The following is a 20969-nucleotide window of genomic DNA, read 5'->3' on the forward strand; positions in this document are numbered from 1 at the left end:
GCTTTTGGGCTATTCCGATTCGGATTATGCCGGGTGTAAGGTTGATAGAAAAAGCACAACCGGGACTTGCCAATTTCTTGGGCGGTCCCTTGTTTCTTGGTCCTCCAAGAAGCAAATTTCCATTGCATTATCCACCGCCGAAGCCGAATATGTCACCGCCGGTTCTTGTTGTGCCCAACTCCTTTGGATGAAACAAACTCTAAAAGACTTTGGCTACAACTTCACCAAGATCCCACTCCTATGTGACAATGAGAGTGCCACCAAAATAGCCAATAATCCCGTTCAACACTCTCGAACCAAACACATAGACATTCGCCACCACTTCTTGAGAGATCATGAGACTAAAGGAGACATATGCCTTACCCATGTGAGAACCGAAAGCGAATTAGCCAACATTTTCACCAAGCCTTTAGATGAGAAAATATTTTGTGAGCTTAGGAGTGAGCTCAATATCTTAGACTCTCGTAACATTACGTGATGGGTGATTGGCTAATTCATAGCCAAACATGTGTCACTAAAATGTAAATTTAAAAAAAAAAGAGCTTTTGTGTCTTGAGATCACTTCTTGTGTAGAAGATGGTCTTGATACCAGGAATAAAGCTCAAACATTCCCTCTATTATCCAAAAACCCTTTTGTGAAATTTTGCGAAAATTTTTGTGTGTGTTTTTATTGTGAACGTTTGGTTTTTATCCCTTCTTGTGATGTATATTGACCATTGTTATGTAATGTTGATTGTTGGCTGGTCATATACATCATAAATCTCTTTATGTCCATAGGTTTTCATTTCTAAATCATTGAATTCTCATCTATTCCTTTGAACTTGGGCCTGACTGCCCTCAGTTCTGTCAGGCCAGAAGTTCCGGTCACCCCAGTCCGAAACTTCCGGGGGTCGGGGGTATTAATACCCAGGGGGAGCCCGAGCCTTTTCTCTCTCTCCTCACTTCTTCTTCTCCCCGATTCCCAAACCCTAGCCGCTGCTACAGTGCTCCTCTCGGCGATTTTCTATTCCAACCGTGGAAATTTGATTCCTCTCCGTGGAATCAACCACATTGGTGGCTAGGAGGTTCATCCCGCGATCGATTTGCGATTTTCCCTCTCAAGGTAGCACTTTTGATCTTCTCCTTTGGTTCATCATATTTTTGCCCCGATCTCTAAATATGTGAACCTAGGGAGAAAACCTTTTGGATGGAATTGTTCTTGCTACCTTGTAGATTGCCGATCTATAGGATTTTGTCACATGCACTGGCCTGGTTAAATCCTCTGTTCTTCAGTTTTGCAGGCCGGAAGTTCCGGTGTTCTTGGCCCGGAACTTCCGGTCTCTGTCCAGCCAGCCAGTAACCTTGATTCTGCTACTGTTTCATTTAACCAGTGCACTCCAACCTTGTTGATTCTTGTTGCAGTGGTCATTATGCCTCGTGAGAAGAGACAGAAGCTTTCTCAAGATGTTCCTGCTGACTCGAGCCCCCCGGTTCGTGGTCCTAGGGGGAGATTGGGCAAAAAAAAAAGTTGGAGATTTTTACAGTGGGAGTCAGATTCCGATCCATTCCAGGAGGGCTGGTAGCATTGTCATTCGTGATGCACCCCGCTCTCCCTCTCCAGCTGCATCTGAGTCAGATGATGGTGGCAATGAGGATGAGCCTGGTTCTGAAAGCAATCCTTTGAGGCTGTACAAGACAAGGGCTGTTGATCCTGATCCTAAACGCCTAAGAGTGAACTATCTGAAGAATCTACTCAAGTGTGGAAAGGACAGAATGGTTAGTCCCGATACTCTGCCAGCTGACTCTCAGGATGACAGATTCAGGACCTTAGTGCAGGTTGATTGGTATAACTCTATGATCATGGGAAGATCTCATCCAGTGGTAGAGATGAAGTGGCTAGACTAGCAGTACATGTCCTCAAAGAACAACAAAGTCTTCAATGAGGTACGCAAGGTGTGTGAGCGCAAGCACGTGGCAGATTTGTTGCCCTTGCAGTATTCCTGGAATGAGGAAGTGATTGGACAGTTCTACTCCACTGCTTTCTTTGGCACCACCAAGAAGGGGATTGATTTTGTGAAGTGGACCATTCAGGGGCAGCAGTATAGGGTTTCTATGGCACAGTTTGCTACAGCCTTGGGGTTAGATGATGATGACCTGAGTCGTCCACATATCTTTGTAGAGAATGCTCTGTCACCGACCAGCACTACCTTTATGTATGAGAAGGATGCTCCCAAGGATTGTTTGGGGACTACTCGAGGGTTGCGTCCATATTATAGAGTGTTGTACTCTATCTTCAGGTGGTCTTTGCTCCCCAAAGTGGGAGATGCTACAGCTCTTCCAGGTAGGCATGCGCTCCTCCTCAGTCGCATGCGCTACAACAAGCCAGATTTCAGCATCATGAAGCTTATTTGGAGTGAGATCTATGAGACAGTGTGTGAGCCAAAGAGGGGCTACATCTATGCTCCTTATATCATGAAGATGATTGAGGCCAAGACTGGGATTTGTTATTTCAAGGACAATCAACACAAGCCTTTCCGTCCTCATGCTCCCACTACTTCAGCTACTCCTACCACCAGAGTGACTCGTGCTTCCAAGTCAGCTACTCCTTCTTCCTCTGCTGCACCTCAGCGTTCTGAGTCTTCTTCTCCCATAAAGAGGGCTCTCAGGGCTATCTTTTGCATGTGTGCCAAGACAGCTAAGAAGGTAAAGAAGATAGAGAGGCGTCAAAAGGAGGATGTCTCTGACATTTCTGATGATGAGGAGTTTGTTGATCCTTTTACTGCTTATGAGACTGCTCGAGACATTGCTAGTGGTGAGGGTCCCTCTGGCACTTCTCGTTTCTTCAATGAGGAGTCCTCTCACTCCGAGGAGAGCAGTGATGATGAGAAGTCAGATGCCCCTACCGAGAATGTTCCTACAGATCCCAATGAGGCAGTGGACGCCGCCGGGCAAGACATCGACTCTCCTCACTCCGGCGACACTGAGATCATTCCTTCTGATGGCGATAATGATGAGGCTTGATCCTCTTCTTCCCTTGTAATTTTGTCTCTTTTTGGTGCCTTGATGCCAAAGGGGGAGAAAATTGCAATCGAAGGGGGTCAAAATTTTGTTTTTGATGCTTGCCGCCTGCTCTGTCTGTTTAATCCGGAAGTTCCGGATCCTCTTATCCGGAAGTTCTGGACCTGGCAATCCTTTGACCCCTATTCTTAAGAACTCATGGACATGTTCTAATTCTCTTTTTGTGTGAATGTAATGTCTGTTAGATGCTCTTAGCTGCCCTTTATTTATACTGCTCTTCATTTATGCTATGAGTGTCTTATTTATTGTTTGTGATGTGATGTTGATCTTATCCTTTTTTAGTGCTTTCCATGTCATATCTTTTGCACATCATGTCTACTTTTACTGCTTATTTGCATCCCACGAATGGGTAGAGATGATCGAAACTCTCCTCGGTTGCTCCCTTATAGATATGCATATGAGTTTCACTCATATCTTCCATATGCATACACTAAGGGAGTGTTTTATTCACCTCTAACCATTTAAAACAAAATTTATATCAATCTTTTGTAAGCTTTAACCATGTTGTCATCAATCACCAAAAATGGGGAGATTGAAAGTGCATTAATCCCCCTAGTGGGTTTTGGTGATTAATGACAAATGTGGTTAAGGGACTAATGAGTTTATTGAGCTACTTTCAGATGCATTAGTCCAAGGTGTGGAAGATGGATGCTTGGAGACCCCCTCAAAAGTATAAAATCAAGCGGACCGGAACTCGAGAAGTGCATAGGATAGTTTATTTATTGCAATCGAGTTTTTAGGAAAAACCGTACTATTAAGAGGGGTTCCAGGTGATGCTCAGAGATATGTCAAGTGCTCTTAGTGTGAACCAAGTGTCGAGTTTCCCTAGGAGTCCTTTTTGCAAATACTCCATCTGTCCTGAAGTGCAAGTCCGAAACTTCCTGTCATCCAGGTCCGGAAGTTCCGGTCTTGTGAAAAAGTTTTTCCTAAGTATAGTCCGGAAGTTCCTGTCCTATAGGTCCGGAACTTCCTGTCTAGTCTCCAGTTCAAATTTGTGAGTAATGGCTAGATGACGTCACCTAGCCGTTATACATATACAGCTCGCTTCCAGCTCGTTCTTTGGCCATTCCACTTTCACTTTTCAAACCTAGAGCTATTGCTAGCTTCTCCCAAGTGTTTCTTGCCTTCTCCACTCAATCTAGAGCCTAATTCGTGTGTGAATGAGAGATTGAGAGGGAGAGAAGAAGATTTGGAGAGGTGTGAAGACTAGGATCTTGGGTAAGCACTTGGAATATCTCGTGGGCTATCATCTCGGTGCTTATTACTCTTGGAGATGATCTCCTAGACGGTTAGGTGTCGCCCGCGAGAATCCGTTGCATATTGTGGATGTCCCGGGTAAGTTTGTGAAGGATTTCCTCTTCTCCGAAAGGGAACGAGGTAAGTTAGTGAAGTTCTTGTGCTGAGATTCTAGAGGCTTTCCAAGTAGAGCAACCCACACTTGTGGTGGATTTCTAGAAGTAGGTTGAGTTGGATCTTGGTGGTCACTCAATTCTAGAAATTTGCCTAGGGGTGTTTGGGGTTGAAGGCTGTGGATTTCCTCTAGGGTTTTTGTACAAGTGAGGCAAGGGGTTAATCGAAACCCAGCTCTTTGGAGCTCCTCAACGGAGAGTAGGATCGCAAGATACGAACTTCGGAAAAAAATTGCTCTTGTCTCTTTCTGTGATGTTTCTGTGGATGATTCTGTGATATATCCTCTGCTTAGAATACCTGTGCACCATCTTGTGAAGATTGGCTCTCTTGTTTCGAAATTTGAATTTCATCTCTATTCTGTTACCCAGAAGTTCCTGTCTTAGAACACCGGAAGTTCCGGGCCTGAGATGCCGGAAGTTCCGGAGTTCCTTACCAGGAAGTTCCGGGTCTGTTTGAATTTTACCGCTGCGATTTGTTTTTAAGTTTTCAGGGACAGCCTATTCACCCCCCCCCCTCTAGGCTTCATCAGCGCGTTCAGTCACGTCTGACTGGACGGACAACCGTGCTCCCACGTCGCATCTGCTTCCGGCGGAGTGGAGGTAGGTATGACCCGTCCCATCGGGGGGTCATTCGGACGGCGGCCACCACAAGTCTTCACCTATTAATGAGGGAATGACAGGGCTGTCCCCCGTGTCAGGCGAGGGACGGCGCTGGGCCCCGCTCAAGGACAAGCTGTGGTTTAGCTTCCAGGCGAAGGCACGGGTCGAGTTCCAGTCAAGATAGGGTGGGTTCCCACCCGAAAGAAGAGTAGGTAGAGGCGGTGCATGTGGTATCCCCTTGAGGTATAAAAGGAGGACTTTGCCCACCGAGAATGGGGACGACTCTCAGAAGACCTGAGCTTGTGGAGGAGGGAAGTAAGAGTGTTCTCCCGAGTTTAGGAACCCTTGTAACTATCAGTCTAAATCTCATACACATGAGTAGGGTATTACGCTTGATAGCGGCCCGAACCTGTATAATTTGGTTGTGTGCGAGCTAGCTAGGAGCCTTGGGGACGGATACGCGATTTCTAGAGGCGAGCTTCTTCCCCCGGCTGAACTCACGAAGGGGAGTCTCACGATCTCCCGCTAGAAAGGATCACTCCTCGACAAATACCATGTTTTTTTGTGACTTACATTTTTTACAATCTTAACTTATATTTCTTATTTGAAAAATTATAATTGTTATTTATTTTTTGTGACTTATTTTATTATCAAAGAAACTACAATCTTAACTTATATTTTTTAATATTAATACCAAGTTTTTAAATAAAACGAACGGCCAAGCGTTATGCAAAAGGTTAACAACATTATACTAAAAAAGCTGAGTTAATATAATAAAAGTAGAAACATATTTATGTATTGTATATAAATAATAGAAAACATAGTCAAAATTATATTTTGGGAGACTGTATCGTTATCCAAAACGTTAAGTATTATGGAGTGGAAGGGAGTAACTCTTTTTCTTTTAGGATTTCACTCAACTCAATTAGGGATTTGAATCAGTTATTATAAGATATTTTTCCTGCCACCAATAATGCACATATGTGTGTATGACAGGGCGTGCATACTCTTCCGTGGTCCGACCGGATCATGCTAAATATTGAAAAACAAAAAAGGGAATAGGCGAAAGTGAAAGCACGAGAGACTTTGCTTTCATCGGGAGCAAAACCAAACCGCATTGTTGGTTGAGATGTAAGTGCAACTGCTATTGATCCCACCATGTGTCTGTACTATACCTTTAATGTTAGTCTCACCACCTTTCCCTTAATTTTTCTTTCTCAATCTTTTGGATCCCTTAATTAAATTAAATTGCAAGAAACCCCCTTTGTATTAAAATAAAATTGCATTTATAGCGTTAAAAAATTACCTACAAAAGATGTACTTTTAGCTTATAGACAAGTGGCAAAGCATAACCTTTTCTTAAGAGAACCCACACAAGATTTACGCATCTTTGTATTAAGCCCTGTTTAGTTCCCACACAAAAATTTTACACCCTGTCACATCGACGTTTGAACACCTACATGCGTGAAGTATTAAATATAGGCTAAAAAATAACTAATTGTACAGATTGCGGTAAATTTGCGAGATGAATCTTTTAAGCCTAACTGCTCTGTGATTTGACAATGTGGTGTTATAGTAAACATTTGCTAATGATAGATTAATTAGACTTAATAAATTTATCTCGCTGTTTACTGACTGGTTCTGCAATTAGTTTTTTTATTAGTGCCCAAACACCCTATGCGACACACTATATAATACTCGATGTGACACATTAAAACTTTACACCATATATCTAAACACCTACTGAAGGAAGAGTTTTACAACTGACAATGCTTAGAGCAGGCAGTACATCAAACGCATCTCATCTCATTAAATCCACCCCACATCGCGCCAATGGAAAAGCAAACCTTGAAGAAAACAATGTCGACAATTTACAAGAGTACTAATATTAATCTACCCATGCTATTGTTACAAGCGCGCTTCTTTTGTATTCTCATTAAAAGTTGACAAGTTAATTAATCATATTAAATCTTGAGTATGAATCTGGACACATCCGTCCCAAAAAAACCCCAATCCTAAATGGATTTGAACCTGGACACACATGTGTCCAGGTTCAAACCCAGGATTAGGTTTTTTTTTTTTTTTTGGGACGGAGGGAGTATGGCCCTAGTCTTACGTCATCCGATCCATTTAGAAAGAAAGAGACAGAGAAGCAGAGAGAAGCATGAGACTAAGAAGTATACTTGATTAATAAATAGAGAGAGTGAAAGAAAGCGCCCACACACACTAACACTAACACAAAGTGGGAGAGAGAGAGAGAGAGGGGATGGAAATGGCGGATGAGCTGGGGCACTTGCTGGTGTTCGGGTTCCTCTTCAACCTGGGCGTTTACATGGTGGCGCCGGCGATGACCGACGTGACCATGGACGCCCTCTGCCCCGGCCAGGACGAGTGCTCCCTCGCCATCTACCTCACCGGCCTCCAGCAAGCCGTAAGCTACCTACCTTAGCTAGCTCATCATCCATGCATATCATGATTCATCATCTGTTCAATTTCGATCTCTCTTCAGCTGTAAATGATCCATGATATGCATCCATAATCCATCTATCCATCCATCCATCCATATCATCATTTTAGAAGTTAAGCTCAGATCAATCGATAATTTTTTTAAGGAAAAACAGCATGAGACTGTGCTTTTTTATTATATATAGCGAGAGAAAAATACCGCCCCTAAGAGCAAGAAAAGGGGAAAAGCTCTATAGTGTGAGGCAAAAGGTCACGTAAACGCTTTGCAAATCAATTGATATTTCGCTCGTGTTGACGATGATCATATATAGTTTTTCTTTTTTCTTTCATTCGGAATATATGTTTATCATGCATATAGTTGTTGTGTCGCTGGGGTTAGTTTCCTTTTCCCTTCTCGATTGTGAGATGAGAGAGATTTTCTCGGTCTGTTACGTTGCTTCCTTTCTCTATGGTCATGGAGATGGCGTGAGCTGCGAAATGCAAAGATGGCGTCTTCGTCATTATTATTTTTTTTCATTTTCGTCTTTGAGATATTTTTTTGCGAGGGTCTTTGAGATGTTAATTGTGTCCTTCCCCGAAAAAGAAAATTGTGGCGTTCATTTAATTGATAGTAGTTTACTCCCTCCGTGCTAAAAAATTTCATTCCTAGCATTCTAAGGTGGAATTGGGAATGACTAAAATTCCCTTAATTATTAAAAAAATAGTAAAAGTGATGGGTAGATAAAAGATATTGAAGGAATAAAACTTCTTGATCGTTTTACGTGCTAAGAGTAGATAGTATGATAGAAATTAGTTTTTTATGGGATAAAATTTAAGTTTTTTTTTTGACGGATGGAGTACTCATGATCGTACTCCTGTACTCTCCAAATTAATGTGGCATACGTAGATACTTAGTTTCGATTACCTGAACAACTTTTAAGGACGAAAGGAGTATTAGCTGTCTGGAACTTTTAAGGACGTCATAGATTTTCAGTAACTTTCATTTTCTATTAGCATCCTTTTCAAACTCGTAGCCATGTAAACATTTTCTATGTACAATTATTTAAATATCAAATAAATCTGTTTGTAAATTAAAATTATAATAGTTAATATGTAATTGATCATACGCTAATAATCCATCCTGTTTTTCAATCCGTGGACAGCTGCAGCTGCATGGCACCTTCTAAGTTCTAACTGGGCCATATGTAGTTCAATATTACCGTGTAATTTTAGTGGTTTTTTTTCTGCGGCAGCTTTTAGTTCTATTTTTCTTTTTATTTTCCGTGTAACTGGACCTTCTTTTCTGTGTTTTTTTAACTACACCTTTTGATTTTACACGGAAATATTAATTGTATAGAGATTGAAAATCGTCCAAACAAAAAAAATCCAAAAACTTAAATAGGGGAGAAAGTTTTTTTTTTGGGGGGGGGCTGAGTATTAATTAATAATCCAGTGGTTGAGGGGGGCTTGAGTATTAATTAATAATCCAGTGTTGAAAACTGAATTGGTTCGGTTTGTCCCGCTACTTAGCGGTGTCGGTACTCCAAGCATTCTGGTCAGATAGCAGATTGTCAAAAGAAGGAAAAAGGCATCTAGAACATCACCGTAAAATGTCGCACCGACCAATATTAATTGTATTATACTCTTAGAGCAGATACAATAGCAAGTTATAAGCCAGTTATAACCATATATCGAGAAGAAAAAAGAAGAGAGAGAAGAAAACGGGCTGCAGTTTATAGCCGGCTGCAACACGACTCCAAGACGTGTGTATGAGAGGTATGACCTAGTATTAATGATATAGTATACTTTTATACACAACTATTATATGAATATACTGTTAAATTAGCTACAGATAATTTGTAGCCAGTAGTTGGCTATACTATTGAACTTGCTCTTACCAGGTACCACACCTCCCGAATATGTCGAAAGCTAGCTAGAGCTTCTAGCGTACGTACGTCTTTGATTAATTAAGCAAAGTGCCTTAACTGTTAATACCACGGTAATGAAAAAGAAGTCGAGTAATTAAAGAAGAAGTGACTAAACTAATTAAGTGCTCTTATGTCACATCGATGTGCATGAAAGCGACGGGGACAGATGACCGTCATTAGTGCCGCTTTGCCGCAAAAAAAAATTAAATAAGGGAAATGGAACCTCCAATGTTGGATCTGCCCTGTTTCAGCATTGGTTTATACTAATTAGAACCAATATAATATATTAGAATCTAAATTTAAATTCTAGGTTTTATATATTATCACTTTTGTCACTCATGCTTAACTTTAATCAGATAAAATTGGATATATAATTAAAACGGAGCCATTAGTAGCATGAAATAGAGTTATATTCCATCCAATATCACGGTCATGGTGACCATAAATATTACGCACACGTATGATACGCTTTTAATAAAAATGCAACATATCCAGATATTCAGGATTTAGCGTACACCAAAATTTGTGTACAATGTTTGAAGATTTACTCGTAGCCACGTAGGTCCGTGCACATACCTGCATCTTCTCTGTAATCGAAAGAAAAAAAAACACGAGAATGAGAGATCGGACGACCAGCGGGGTTGCAAAAATCGGCGCTCCCCCCGCTCTCTGCCCCCGCGCGCATGTATGCCACCTGGGCCGACCACGGTCCTTACCTCCACATGTAACAAATCACCTACATATTTTGGAAACTCTATATTAAGATAATATAGTTTATTTTTTGTTCCACCAGAAATGTTTCACCTAGGTACTCACAATGTTCCACTATGTATAAATCTAATGCTGCAGTGAACTGAAATATTCCATTACAATAAAAAAACCTACATATTTTGAAACCTCTTGTAAGGGATTCGTTTTATGTTTTGTTCCACCGAAAAATATTTCACATAGTGTACTTATAATATTTCACTATGTATGGATCAAATGTTAGTGAACTGAAACATTCTTTTCGTAAACATTGTTTTTATATAAGGTGAAACAACACCCGATTTATACGAGTGAAACATTTTTGATCTACTTAGTGAAACAATTCCGATATACCTAGTGAAACATCGTGCAACATTTAAAAATAATTCAATAATAAGCTAAAAAAGTTTTCATCGGAATATATCCATGTGTAGTCTTGTTTTGAAGATTTAATTGCAACAAATTTAATGGTGCAATCGGATCATGATTTGGATAAGTAATTTAAGAGAAAAATTAGTTTAAAGTAGTTTTGCACGTATATCGGACGCTGACGTCATGCTGCTGTCAGCGCCCGATTTTTCTCCAAACCGATCGAGCGCCCGGCCCATAAACTCGTCCAGAAAAAACAGATTATATATTTCAGAAAAAGGAAATCAGGTCATATCCCGGCTTTATTATTATTTATTATTATATAAAGGCTCCTGCGTACCGATCAACCGGGCCCCGATGAATGATGGGTCGCTCTAGCTGAAACTAGGCGAGGCCAACGCGCCAAGTGCACGACGACAAAGCAGTGTGGAGCCTGGCCGTGGCGAGCGGCGACAGCGCTTGCGATATTTGGGGTAAAATCGATCGAGACCCCCTATATCGCATCTTGCTGCGCGTGCGCGTGCGCGTCGCTCCACGCTACGTACTCCTTTGCGATATTCGGAGTACGTACGAACAGCGCGGCATGTCTCTCTCCTTTCTCTCTTTTCCATGCTAGTACTGTGTTACAGCGACGCGCATGCACGATCACAATTCCAACTTGTTGCTTGCAGGAGGAACTGTCTGTTATTAGTGGATGTACACGCGTCACGTTTATAGTGTACTGGTCTATTTGGTATTTGAATGTATGATTTTAGTGGCTTTATTAATTGAATAAAAAATTAAAACTTTAACTATCTTTCAAAATATTTAAGTTTAAAAACGTAGATTTTTCTTTCTAATTACTTTTACGATATAATTTATTTATTAGATGATAATAATAATAATAATAATAATAATAATAATAATAATATTATTATTATTATTATTATTATTATATTTAAATAGAAAATTAGTGATCGATGTTGAAAAGCAATAATGATATATATTAAATATATAGTTAGGTAGTAGGTGACATCTAGTTTACTATCCATATGCCCCTTTGTTTGGGATTATAGAGGGTTTTTAGCTACAGATAGTGAAAGACCATATAATAGTGGAGCTATATAGTGGAGGGGTGGGGATGGGAAGTGAACAGGATGGAACAACGACACCAAGGACCTATCGGGATATGGAGAAGCTACTATTATATGGTTCCCTCCCCTCCCCCAATTATAAGTTAATAATACAATAATTTTCTATATTTGAATATGTTGTACGTCATAATTGTTCACTGATGTACTTACCGCATATATGATATAACACATACTTATATCGATTATTAGACGTGAGTTGACAAATCTTGAAATGTCACGCGCGCGCATCAAGTAGTGTCAAGTTCCTTGAGTTGGCTTTTGTATATATAGTTGTGGCAACTATCTCATAATATTTATTTATTGTAGCAGTTAATTGGTTATACTAAAAATAAGTCCATAGTAAGGCTTTTCTTTAGCTGGTTTATAAGTAAGAAACTGAAACCTAAACAATCAAATAATATTAGCATCAATTTTTTTAGACAAAAATTTGCTACATGACACTTAAAATATGTGTAATTAGTTGGGACACCATATAAAAACGTGAATTTGCTCGATGACACTTCAAAAGTGTGGTAATTTGCTATAGAATTTTGGACGCATTAATATAATATCCATCCAATTGATTAGAGAGAAACTAGAGAAACCACTTAAAATGACAATTTTGTATTTATCTTATTCATTCTTCTCTCGGTATTCTTCCAACGCTCACTTGTTGCGAGCGGCTTGCCCAAGGCAGACAGCCGCTCGGCGTAGTCGGACGGCACGGTCACGCAGCATGTTGAGGCCATCGGCGACGACAATGACGGGAGGAACAGCCAGACGCTGTTGGCAACCGCGACGGCATCGCAACAAATTTTGAGTCATATAGCAAATTTTGTCTTTTTCTAAAGCCGTGTTAAACCAAGACCTAATCTTTTTAGCTTCTATGAATTAGAGTTATTACTCACCTTTAAACTTAAGATTCAATAGCCATCAACTTATACCTATAGAAAAGGCTGAAAAGCCACTTTAAAAGCCTACGCTAAAATAAAGAAGCCCCTAAGTATATATCTTAGGAAAATTCAATATTTTGATCAGGGTATGTAATAATGAGATGGAAAACGAAACAATTTACCTTTACACAATATAGAAGCACAGTATAGATTTTTTTTTTGTTATACCAAAGAGTAATTAATCCAGTCTGAATTCTGATGCATCTGGCCTATACAAACGGGGAAATACTGCAACAGATTTGGCACATAGTACTTTTATTTTCCATGCCCTTAAAGTTAAACTGGCACAGTACGTAATATTCTGTGTGACAATTACTATGCTATGTGCAGATTACAGGGTTGGGTGCTCTTGTGGCGACTCCGATCGTGGGCAACCTGTCGGACAAATATGGTCGCAAGGCGTTGTTGCTGCTCCCTGCAACTGCATCCATCCTTCCGTTGGGTATTATTATTACTTCCAAATGTTAATTTGTTGCATAATCAAGTGCATATATATATGCTTAAGAGGAAGAATTTTAATTGCAGAGTTGTTTTAATCTCTAATAATTGCTTCTCCGGCGTGCAATCTAGTTATTTTAGCGTGCAACCGGACGAAGGCCTTCTTCTACGCCTACTACATCACCAGGATGGTGACAGCCATGGTCGCCGAGGGCAGCATGCACTGCCTCTCGCTGGCCTACGTGGCCGACAAGGTGCCGCCGTCGCGGCGAGCGGCAGCCTTCGGCGTGTTCTCCGGCGTCTGCCTCGCCGGCTTCGTCGCCGGCACGGTGGCGGCCCGCTTCCTCGCTGTCCAGTCGACGTTCCAGGCATGTCCGTTCGATCCGCGTACGGGGTAATTAAATTGGTCAGCTTGTGCAGATGATGCGGAAGTTGTTTGATCCTGGGGTGGTGTACTGGTGTTTGCTTACCTTCAGGTGGCCGCCGTGGTGGCGGCGGCGGCGGCGGTGTACATGAGGGCGTTCGTCAAGGAGACGGACGGCGGGGCGTCGCTGCTCCGCGCCACCGCCGGCGACGAGAACTCCTCTTCCCATCCTCTTTGCGTTCCTTCCTGTAGCAGCAGCAGCAGCCAGGACGTTGCGCCGCCGACGCTTCCGCCTCTCCGGAAAGCGCTGTCGCTGTCGGACATGGCGGATCTCCTTACCACCAGGTGACATGTTGTGCAGCCCCCTGTTTTTTTTGATAGAGTGCAGCCCCCCTGTCGGTAAAACATGAAATGGGCTCCTCAGTTGCAATGCAAAAACCAACAGAGCAGCTATATAGCTCCATTAATACTCCTTTTGGTCATAAATATTTGATATTTGGAACAATATTTGATCGAACTTTTAAAATCTGACCATAAATTTAATACTAGAATAAACACATCGCATACTTTTTTTTTTCTTTTAAAAAGTTCCAAAACCTCAAAAGTTTGACCAAAATTTTGTCCTAAACATTTCGTGAGTGGAGGGATTACTATTTGCATAGATAAGCTTAGCCTGAATTTGAAAACTGTACTTGATAAGTATCCATAATAATTACCAAATGTAATACAGAATATCTATGATGACGAAAGGAACGAATATATAAATTTAGAGTTTAAACTCGACCTACTGTGCAGTTTGAAATAGTGAGCTATTAACCGGCCAGACCTAAGTGCAGGAACATATAGAGGTTTAAACATCAAGTTATTAGTACTGTTCCTACCAACTCCCTGTCGATAGAGTTGATTATTTCAATCTGACAACGACTGAAGTCCAGCATGATGTAACAACTCCCCTTCCCTGATACCAACACTACAGATAGATCAAAAAGCGTCAATGATCAATGAAAACTGCAACATGATATGCATGTACGAAGGACATAATCTGCAAATTACCTGCTGAATGCTTGTGAATAACTTTCAGCTCAACCTTCTCGAGAGAATCACTTGTCATATTTTTCTACAGCCTTGGAGAGACAGGCCTGCAAACTGCAATACTGGTACACTTCTTTCTCCGGTAGGAAAAGATAAGATGCTATAGACAAGCATAACATACATACATGTGAATTTTAGTGATGTAAACACTTTGAAAGGGTAGTCTTGGAACGACTCAGTAAGTAGGAATCATAAACAGTCTGATGTCACACCATCCTGGTGAAGTTGATGTCTTCCAATATACCTCAATACCTCATCCACATTAAAAGGAAATGCTTCTAACAGTTCTGTGTTCGGGAAAACAAATGCAGTACTTCCTCAAGGTTCAATTCCAATATAGCAAGAACCAGTATGCCAATTTGCTGCTCGTTATTGGCATTGCTGGAAGCCTTTCACAGGTATAGGTTTGTTTCATAATAATTTCTACAGTGCCTTTCCTGTTATGATCATTACATTGCTTAGGTTGTACCTAAGGTACCTAAAGCAGATTATGACTTATGGTACAGCTAGTTATGATGCCTATCCTAGCACCAAAGTTGGGTGAGCAGAAGCTACTGATTATAGCACTTTTGGGGGGCTGCGTTCATGTAAGAACTAACATTGCTTGCTTTCATACTCATGTTAAGTGCTTTTTGTTAATTTTCTGCAAGAATAATTTGATGTCATCTTGTGCATGCTGCTGCAGGCATTCATATATAGCATAGCATGGACGCCATGGGTATGCAACTGATCAATGCTGTATTGCTGTTTTTTTCCATATTGAAGTTTTCATAGTTAGTTTGAGCTAAATGCTACATTGTTCTTGAAGGTTCCTTATCTTGGTGCAAGCTTTGTGATTGTAAGCATTTTGGTCAACCCTTCTGTAAGTAGCAACATACAAGTGCCCCATCTTTTTTTTCCCCTTGTGTGACCTTCTGGTTTCTTTAAGTCATGTTAGTATGTGATGATTTTATTTGTAACAGATAAGGAGCATTGTATCCAAACGAGCAGGGCCTTTTGAGCAGGTTGGAATTTATAGTTCACATCTACTAGATTGTGTAAATCTACAGAAATGCACCATGAACTACATGGAGCTGGTCATCTAACAACTCTATTTGAATGATGAAATTTTCAAACACTAAACTAGGGAATGGTTCAAGGGTGTCTCACTGGAATAAGCTCAACTGCAAATGTGATATCGCCTATAGTTTTTTCTCCTCTCACTGGTATGCCATTTAATGATATTTATGAGTGCATTTTAACTGAATACAAACTAGTTTTAATTTACCTATTTTTGCATTCACATTTACTTCATCATTCACTGCAATTGCCCTCAAACTTAGGCAATGATTTAAAATAAACATAATTTTCTCCATTTGGCTTCACAGCTTGGTTCCTATCAGAAACTGCACCTTTCAACTTCAGAGGTTTCAGCCTTGCTTGTGCTGGATTTGCAATGGTATGCTACATAGTGGAACATGTTATTGATATGGTTTGTTTTGTATGGATAACTTGTATATGAACTTTGATATTAACTCTTACAGTCTTACTATGCATTTCGCAGTTGATAGCACTCACGGTGAGCATTAATATGAGACCAGCAGAGCTTCAGCCAGATAGCAAATAGAAGAGCTAAGCACTCTATGTTTGTGGTAAAGAACAAGAATATAGATGTACATATGTAGTTGCTAATGTTGTCTCTCTTTGTAAGTTAATCCCTGGCCCTGCTGATCAGTTGTAGGTACTTACACACAACGTGCAATATGGCATAGTAGACTAAGAGGACCAATGTACATAGTGATGCAAAATATCAGAAGTAGAGAACACTAATGAGGCTTGTGTTATGTTGTACTGTAACAATAGAGTTATCCCCTAGTGTTCCCACAAAAGAAAAATGGCTCATGTATTTAATATATAGCAGATAAATTCGAAGGTTTATAAGAATATTTCAGTTCAAATCAATTAATACACACTCCTAGATTGTAACGAAAAATGCCTCCAAGAAACAACAACGTATAAATGCAGATTAAGACTGACCTTCTCATATCCATCATTGTGGTTCATGTGATATTTTTTTCATTTGCATGTCTAGTCCCAGAAATTTTCTGTGGCCTTTCTTTGAACATCTGATCCTTGCAAACTTGATCAAGGCTGAAGCTTCAGAAAAATAATATAGCTTCACCCATTTTTGCATCAAGAGCCATTTGGCATCCATGTTTCCACTATAAACCTGAAGATAAACAAACCAGATTTATCTGAGTTTTTTAAAGTAGAATTATCTGACTGTAGGTTAGGACTAGACATTAAATAATATTCTTGAGTTAATTCTATCTGTATAGCAGAAACTCATGTTCTAGGTAGGATATGCTGTAGGAAACTGAAGAAAGGACAACTACCTGTAGTGAACAAAATTGGTTATGCTATCAGTAAGTGGACATGTGACATCAACAAGAGTCGACTTACCTTACCTGTATCTGTTTTCAATGCCACATTTTGGCGTTTGGTCACCTGCACTGCTGAACCAGGCTTCACCTGTTTGTGTACTTGTGTCACAAAGGATGTTAACCTGAGACAGTTGGCATGACTCACCATTTCTGGCTCGTGCCAACCAAGCCAAAGAGAAACAAATTTGGCGTCCAAGACACATCCCACCTGCAGGCTGCGGGACACCAAACAATGGATGGCTGCATATACACTAGCCCAGGGCAGGACCTCCTGCAGAAAACCAAATGAACCCTTAGCATTTATGTAATTGGCGATATTCCATTCTTATGTGAAATCTGGTTGACATTACAGAATACAATAGCTGAACTTAAAGAGGTCCACATGGTTCATTCCAGCATGCTGCAATGTATATGAATAAAATTAGTTAATCAACAAAAGAATACTTTATGCCCAATAAAGCCATGGTTGATATGTGAATTTTGACAAAGAATAAAATAATTGGAACAAGAAAAGTGAACAAAGCCAAAATGTGATGATAGAATCACTGAGACAAAGATCAGCACAGTGGAAACAGTTCCCATTCTATGTGACTGTTGTATTTACAGTTTACACTCTTTAGCAATCACTGTTTCCCATTCTTGCCTTCCCTATTATCTAGCATGTTCAGACAACTTCTATGATCAATGAAATCAAATCATAAAATGATACCTGTCTGTTGTCTACCTATCTGCTGAAAGTTTCTAGGGTGGCTAATACTCTGTCAAATAAGTTCATGGATCCCAAGCTCAAGCCACTGAAGCACCTACCATGCCATAATTTGAAGAGCGTGGTAGAGCGCAGATATGCTGATTCAGTTAGCATAATGCACTGGATTAGTCCAGATATCTGGTCATATTGAATGATTGGAAATGCTTTGTTAGCAATGTTCCATCTCAGACATCCATTAGTTCTGTTTAGACTTTGCTTCTGCTGCTGTGAGGGGGAAAAACTGGTTCCCTGTATCACATATCCACATAGTAACAGCCTCAGAGACATAAACACCAATCCAGAAACAAATTCAGTAACATTTCAGCAGCTAAAAGTAATTGCTTCTGTTTATGGGCTACACCACATCAAGATTTGGAACATATCCCTCCAGCCTCATCTCATCAACCAGTAGGTCTAGGACTTGATACATATCATCTGCACCATGCTGTGGTTCGTCCCCTGCATAGAATTCAAGGACTTTCCCGCTAACCTCAACCCAGCTGCAACCTGGAGTTTTGTTGACACCTCTTTCCCTCATTAGCCCTCTCATCTTTGCTGAGTCATCCAATCTATCTGAGCTGGCATATATCTTGGATGACACCACATAATTCCACGAGTTTGTGGGTTCCAGCTGAATGATCCTGTTGATGACCCTCTCACCAATTTCAACATTCTTGCATTTTCGACAAGCTGCAAGCAAAGCCCCCAACATCACTGCATCTACCTTGTCAGGGATCTTCTCGATGAAGTCCCACGCTTCCTCCAAATGTCCACTCCGCGCCAATAGATCAACCATGCATGAGTAGTGCTCGATCTTGGGAATAATCTGAAACTCAGGTGTCAAGGAATTGAACCAACGCTTGCCATCTTTCACTAACCCAGCATGTACACAAGCAGAAAGGACTCCTATGAAAGTGATATCGTCTGGTTTGAGCCCCTCCTCGTTCCTCATCAATTGAAAATGCTGAATGGCTTCATCACCTCGCCCGTTAAAGGCAAGACCGCAAATTAGGGCATTCCAAGAGGCAACATTCTTGCATGGCATCTTCCTAAACACTTCTATGGCTTTGTCAAGATCGCCACACTTAGCGTACATGTCCACTAAGGCTGTCCCGACGTAAACATTGCTGTACAAACCTCTGCGTGAGGCGTAACCATCCAGTTCAGAACCTAGCTCCAGGGCTCCAACTGCAGAGCAGGCCGAGAGGACTCCAGCCAATGTTATCTTATCTGGACGCATGCCTGCTATCCTCATGCTGTGGAACAAGGAAATGGCTTCATTTGACATGCCATTTTGCGCATATCTGCATAATTTTAAATGAATATATGAACACTCAAGCTAAAAACAAACTAATTAGCTTCATTTCAGGTAATAACCAAAGAGAATACTGTGTTCTTACCCAGTAATCATGGCGTTCCAAGCGACGATATCCTTGTCAATGATGGTGTCAAACACACGCCGCGCCTCTGCAATCTCTCCACACTTCTCATACATACCCAAAAGTGCCGAGCCAACAAGAGAGTCCATTTCCATCCGTGCGGACCATGACCACTCTTCCACCCACCTTCCAAGCACCAGATCCCCCTGATCCCTGCATGCCGCTAGCACGACAGCCACCGTCACCACATTGGGCGCCACCGTGCCCTCCTTCACCATGTCCCGGAACATCCTGCCTACCTCACCGTTCATCCCCACCCGCCCATACGCCTTCATCATAGCGTTCCAAGAGACCACGTCCCGGGTGGGAATTCCGTCGAACACCTTCCGTGCGGCACCAGGGTCATCAAGGTAGGAGTACATCGTGATGAGGGAGTGGACAGTGTGGTCGTGGCCATTCAACCCGATCTTCCCAAGGAGCGCGTGCGCGGCACGGGCGAGTGATGGGGCGGGGTACCGAGCGGCGGCGAGGAGGAGGAAAGGGAGCGTGTAGGAGTCCGGGCGGATCGCGGAGCGAAGCATGTGGAGGAAGAGGCGGAGCGAGGTGTGGGGACGGGAGGAGGCGAAGAAGCGGATGGCGACGTTGTAGGAGAAGGCGGTGGGGGCGGAGTGGGATGCGAGGAGCAGGAGAGCGTAGTCGGAGGCGGCGGCGGCGGCGGAGGAGGAGGAGGAGGAGGTGAAGAGGGAGAGGAGCTTGGAGAGGAAGTGGTTGTAAGGGAAGGAGGCGCGGTGGAGGAGGTGGGCGTGGAGCTGCTTGACGGCGGCGAGGGAGCGGCATTTCGGCAGGAGATTGGAGGCGAGGTAGGAGGCAGTAGCCGCCGGCGAGGAGGAAATGCGGACCATCGCTGGCGACGAAATCCCCCTCCGCGCGCCGGTGCACCGGTATTCAGCCTCGGCCGCTGCCGCCGCCGCATCGCCGTCGATTTGGGCGAAGGCTGAAGGCGGCATCGGCGTCGCGTCGACCTGAGGCGGCGTAATTTTAGGCCCAAGGAGGTGAACGAGAGGATATGGGACTAGTCCTTAGCCCAGGGAAAAAATAAAGTCTATTTTGTAGCCCTCAGCTCTTAAAACCGTTCTACTCATGGCCGGTCCTGCCGGATGGTTTTAACAGCAGTTTCTTCCATGACTAATTTAGTTATGTTTCAGTTTTGGCTAAACCTTATGGGGGGGGTTCTAATGGGCGATCGATCGCCAAGGCGACGATCACCCAGCGATCAGATCCGCCCCCCTCCCCCTATAGGCAATACCTCCTCTCTCTTCTCCCCTTCCTCCTGTCCTTATCTTCCTACTACAGTACACCACACAACCACACAAAATTTTTTAAAAAAACAAAAATTTAGAAAAATTTATATATAGAAATACTATATATAAAAAATTTGAATTCAAATTCAAATTTAAATCGGCTATGTAAACTTTTGGCTTATAAATTTTGGGTCTATAAACTTTAGGTGTATAAACTTTAGATGTATAAAAATACTATATATATAGAAAATATTTGAATTTAAATTTAAATTTGAATCAGATATAATTTAAATTCAAATTTGAATCGGGTATGTAAACTTTTGACTTATAAACTTTGGGTCTATAAACTTTAGGTGTATAAACTTTAGATGTATAGAAATACTATATATAAAAAAAATTGAATTCAAATTCAAATTTGAATCGGATATATAAACTTTTGACTTATAAACTTTGGGTCTCTAAACTTTAGATGTGTAAATTTGAGGTGTATAAACTTTAGGTGCATAAATTTACTAAAATAGGAAAGTAATGCGGTGCCAAAAAAGGAAACCAGGTGGAGGGAGGGAGGAGGGAGGGGGGAGGGGATCGATCGCTACCTGATGGG

The 20969-nt window shown here is 41.6% G+C and overlaps 2 protein-coding genes across 7 annotated transcripts; one reads left to right on the forward strand and one right to left on the reverse strand.

The window, feature by feature from the left end:
* Positions 1-7241: 7241 nt before the first annotated feature.
* Positions 7242-16455, forward strand: LOC9272544 (uncharacterized). Of its 3 annotated transcripts, none has more exons than XM_015784896.3 (14): positions 7264-7497; positions 12951-13062; positions 13191-13426; positions 13535-13767; positions 14504-14579; positions 14826-14912; positions 15021-15101; positions 15200-15232; positions 15323-15376; positions 15477-15518; positions 15641-15719; positions 15882-15952; positions 16058-16145; positions 16229-16455. In XM_015784896.3, the coding sequence occupies exons 1-13, from the start codon at positions 7333-7335 to the stop codon at positions 16118-16120; spliced, it is 1332 nt and encodes a 443-aa protein (XP_015640382.1). In that variant the 5' UTR covers positions 7264-7332; the 3' UTR covers positions 16121-16145; positions 16229-16455. The 3 variants fall into 3 exon arrangements, with proteins under 3 accessions (XP_015640381.1, XP_015640382.1, XP_066166820.1); XM_066310723.1 differs by having other exon boundaries at positions 14546-14579; XM_015784895.3 differs by having other exon boundaries at positions 7242-7497; positions 16058-16455.
* Positions 13238-20098, reverse strand: LOC4338370 (pentatricopeptide repeat-containing protein At2g34400). 4 transcript variants are annotated; one of them, XR_003242352.2, is made up of 8 exons: positions 19086-20098; positions 17745-18989; positions 16962-17208; positions 16531-16723; positions 14476-14614; positions 14304-14392; positions 13529-13815; positions 13238-13406 (listed from the first exon to the last, which is right to left on the reverse strand). XR_003242352.2 is itself a non-coding variant. In XM_015784894.3 (2 exons), the coding sequence occupies exons 1-2, from the start codon at positions 20069-20071 to the stop codon at positions 18041-18043; spliced, it is 1935 nt and encodes a 644-aa protein (XP_015640380.1). In that variant the 5' UTR covers positions 20072-20098; the 3' UTR covers positions 17472-18040. The 4 variants fall into 4 exon arrangements, 1 of the variants encoding a protein (XP_015640380.1); XR_010741518.1 differs by having other exon boundaries at positions 16957-17208; XR_003242350.2 differs by having other exon boundaries at positions 17647-18989.
* Positions 20099-20969: the final 871 nt, after the last annotated feature.

The sequence above is a fragment of the Oryza sativa genome, chromosome 5 (assembly GCF_034140825.1).
Source record: "Oryza sativa Japonica Group chromosome 5, ASM3414082v1".
NCBI classification, from domain to species: domain Eukaryota; kingdom Viridiplantae; phylum Streptophyta; class Magnoliopsida; order Poales; family Poaceae; genus Oryza; species Oryza sativa.

Bases quoted from the DNA above. Each gene is read 5' to 3' on its own strand.
- LOC9272544 (XM_015784895.3), top strand. From the start codon at position 7,333: ATGGAAATGGCGGATGAGCTGGGGCACTTGCTGGTGTTCGGGTTCCTC. The intron at 15,519-15,640 runs GTTGGAATTTAT...ACACTAAACTAG, and splicing joins GAGCAGGGCCTTTTGAGCAG to GGAATGGTTCAAGGGTGTCT. The intron at 15,953-16,057 runs GTATGCTACATA...TGCATTTCGCAG, and splicing joins CTTGTGCTGGATTTGCAATG to TTGATAGCACTCACGGTGAG.
- LOC4338370 (XM_015784894.3), bottom strand. From the start codon at position 20,071: ATGCCGCCTTCAGCCTTCGCCCAAATCGACGGCGATGCGGCGGCGGCA. The intron at 18,990-19,085 runs GTAAGAACACAG...AAAATTATGCAG, and splicing joins TGGAACGCCATGATTACTGG to ATATGCGCAAAATGGCATGT.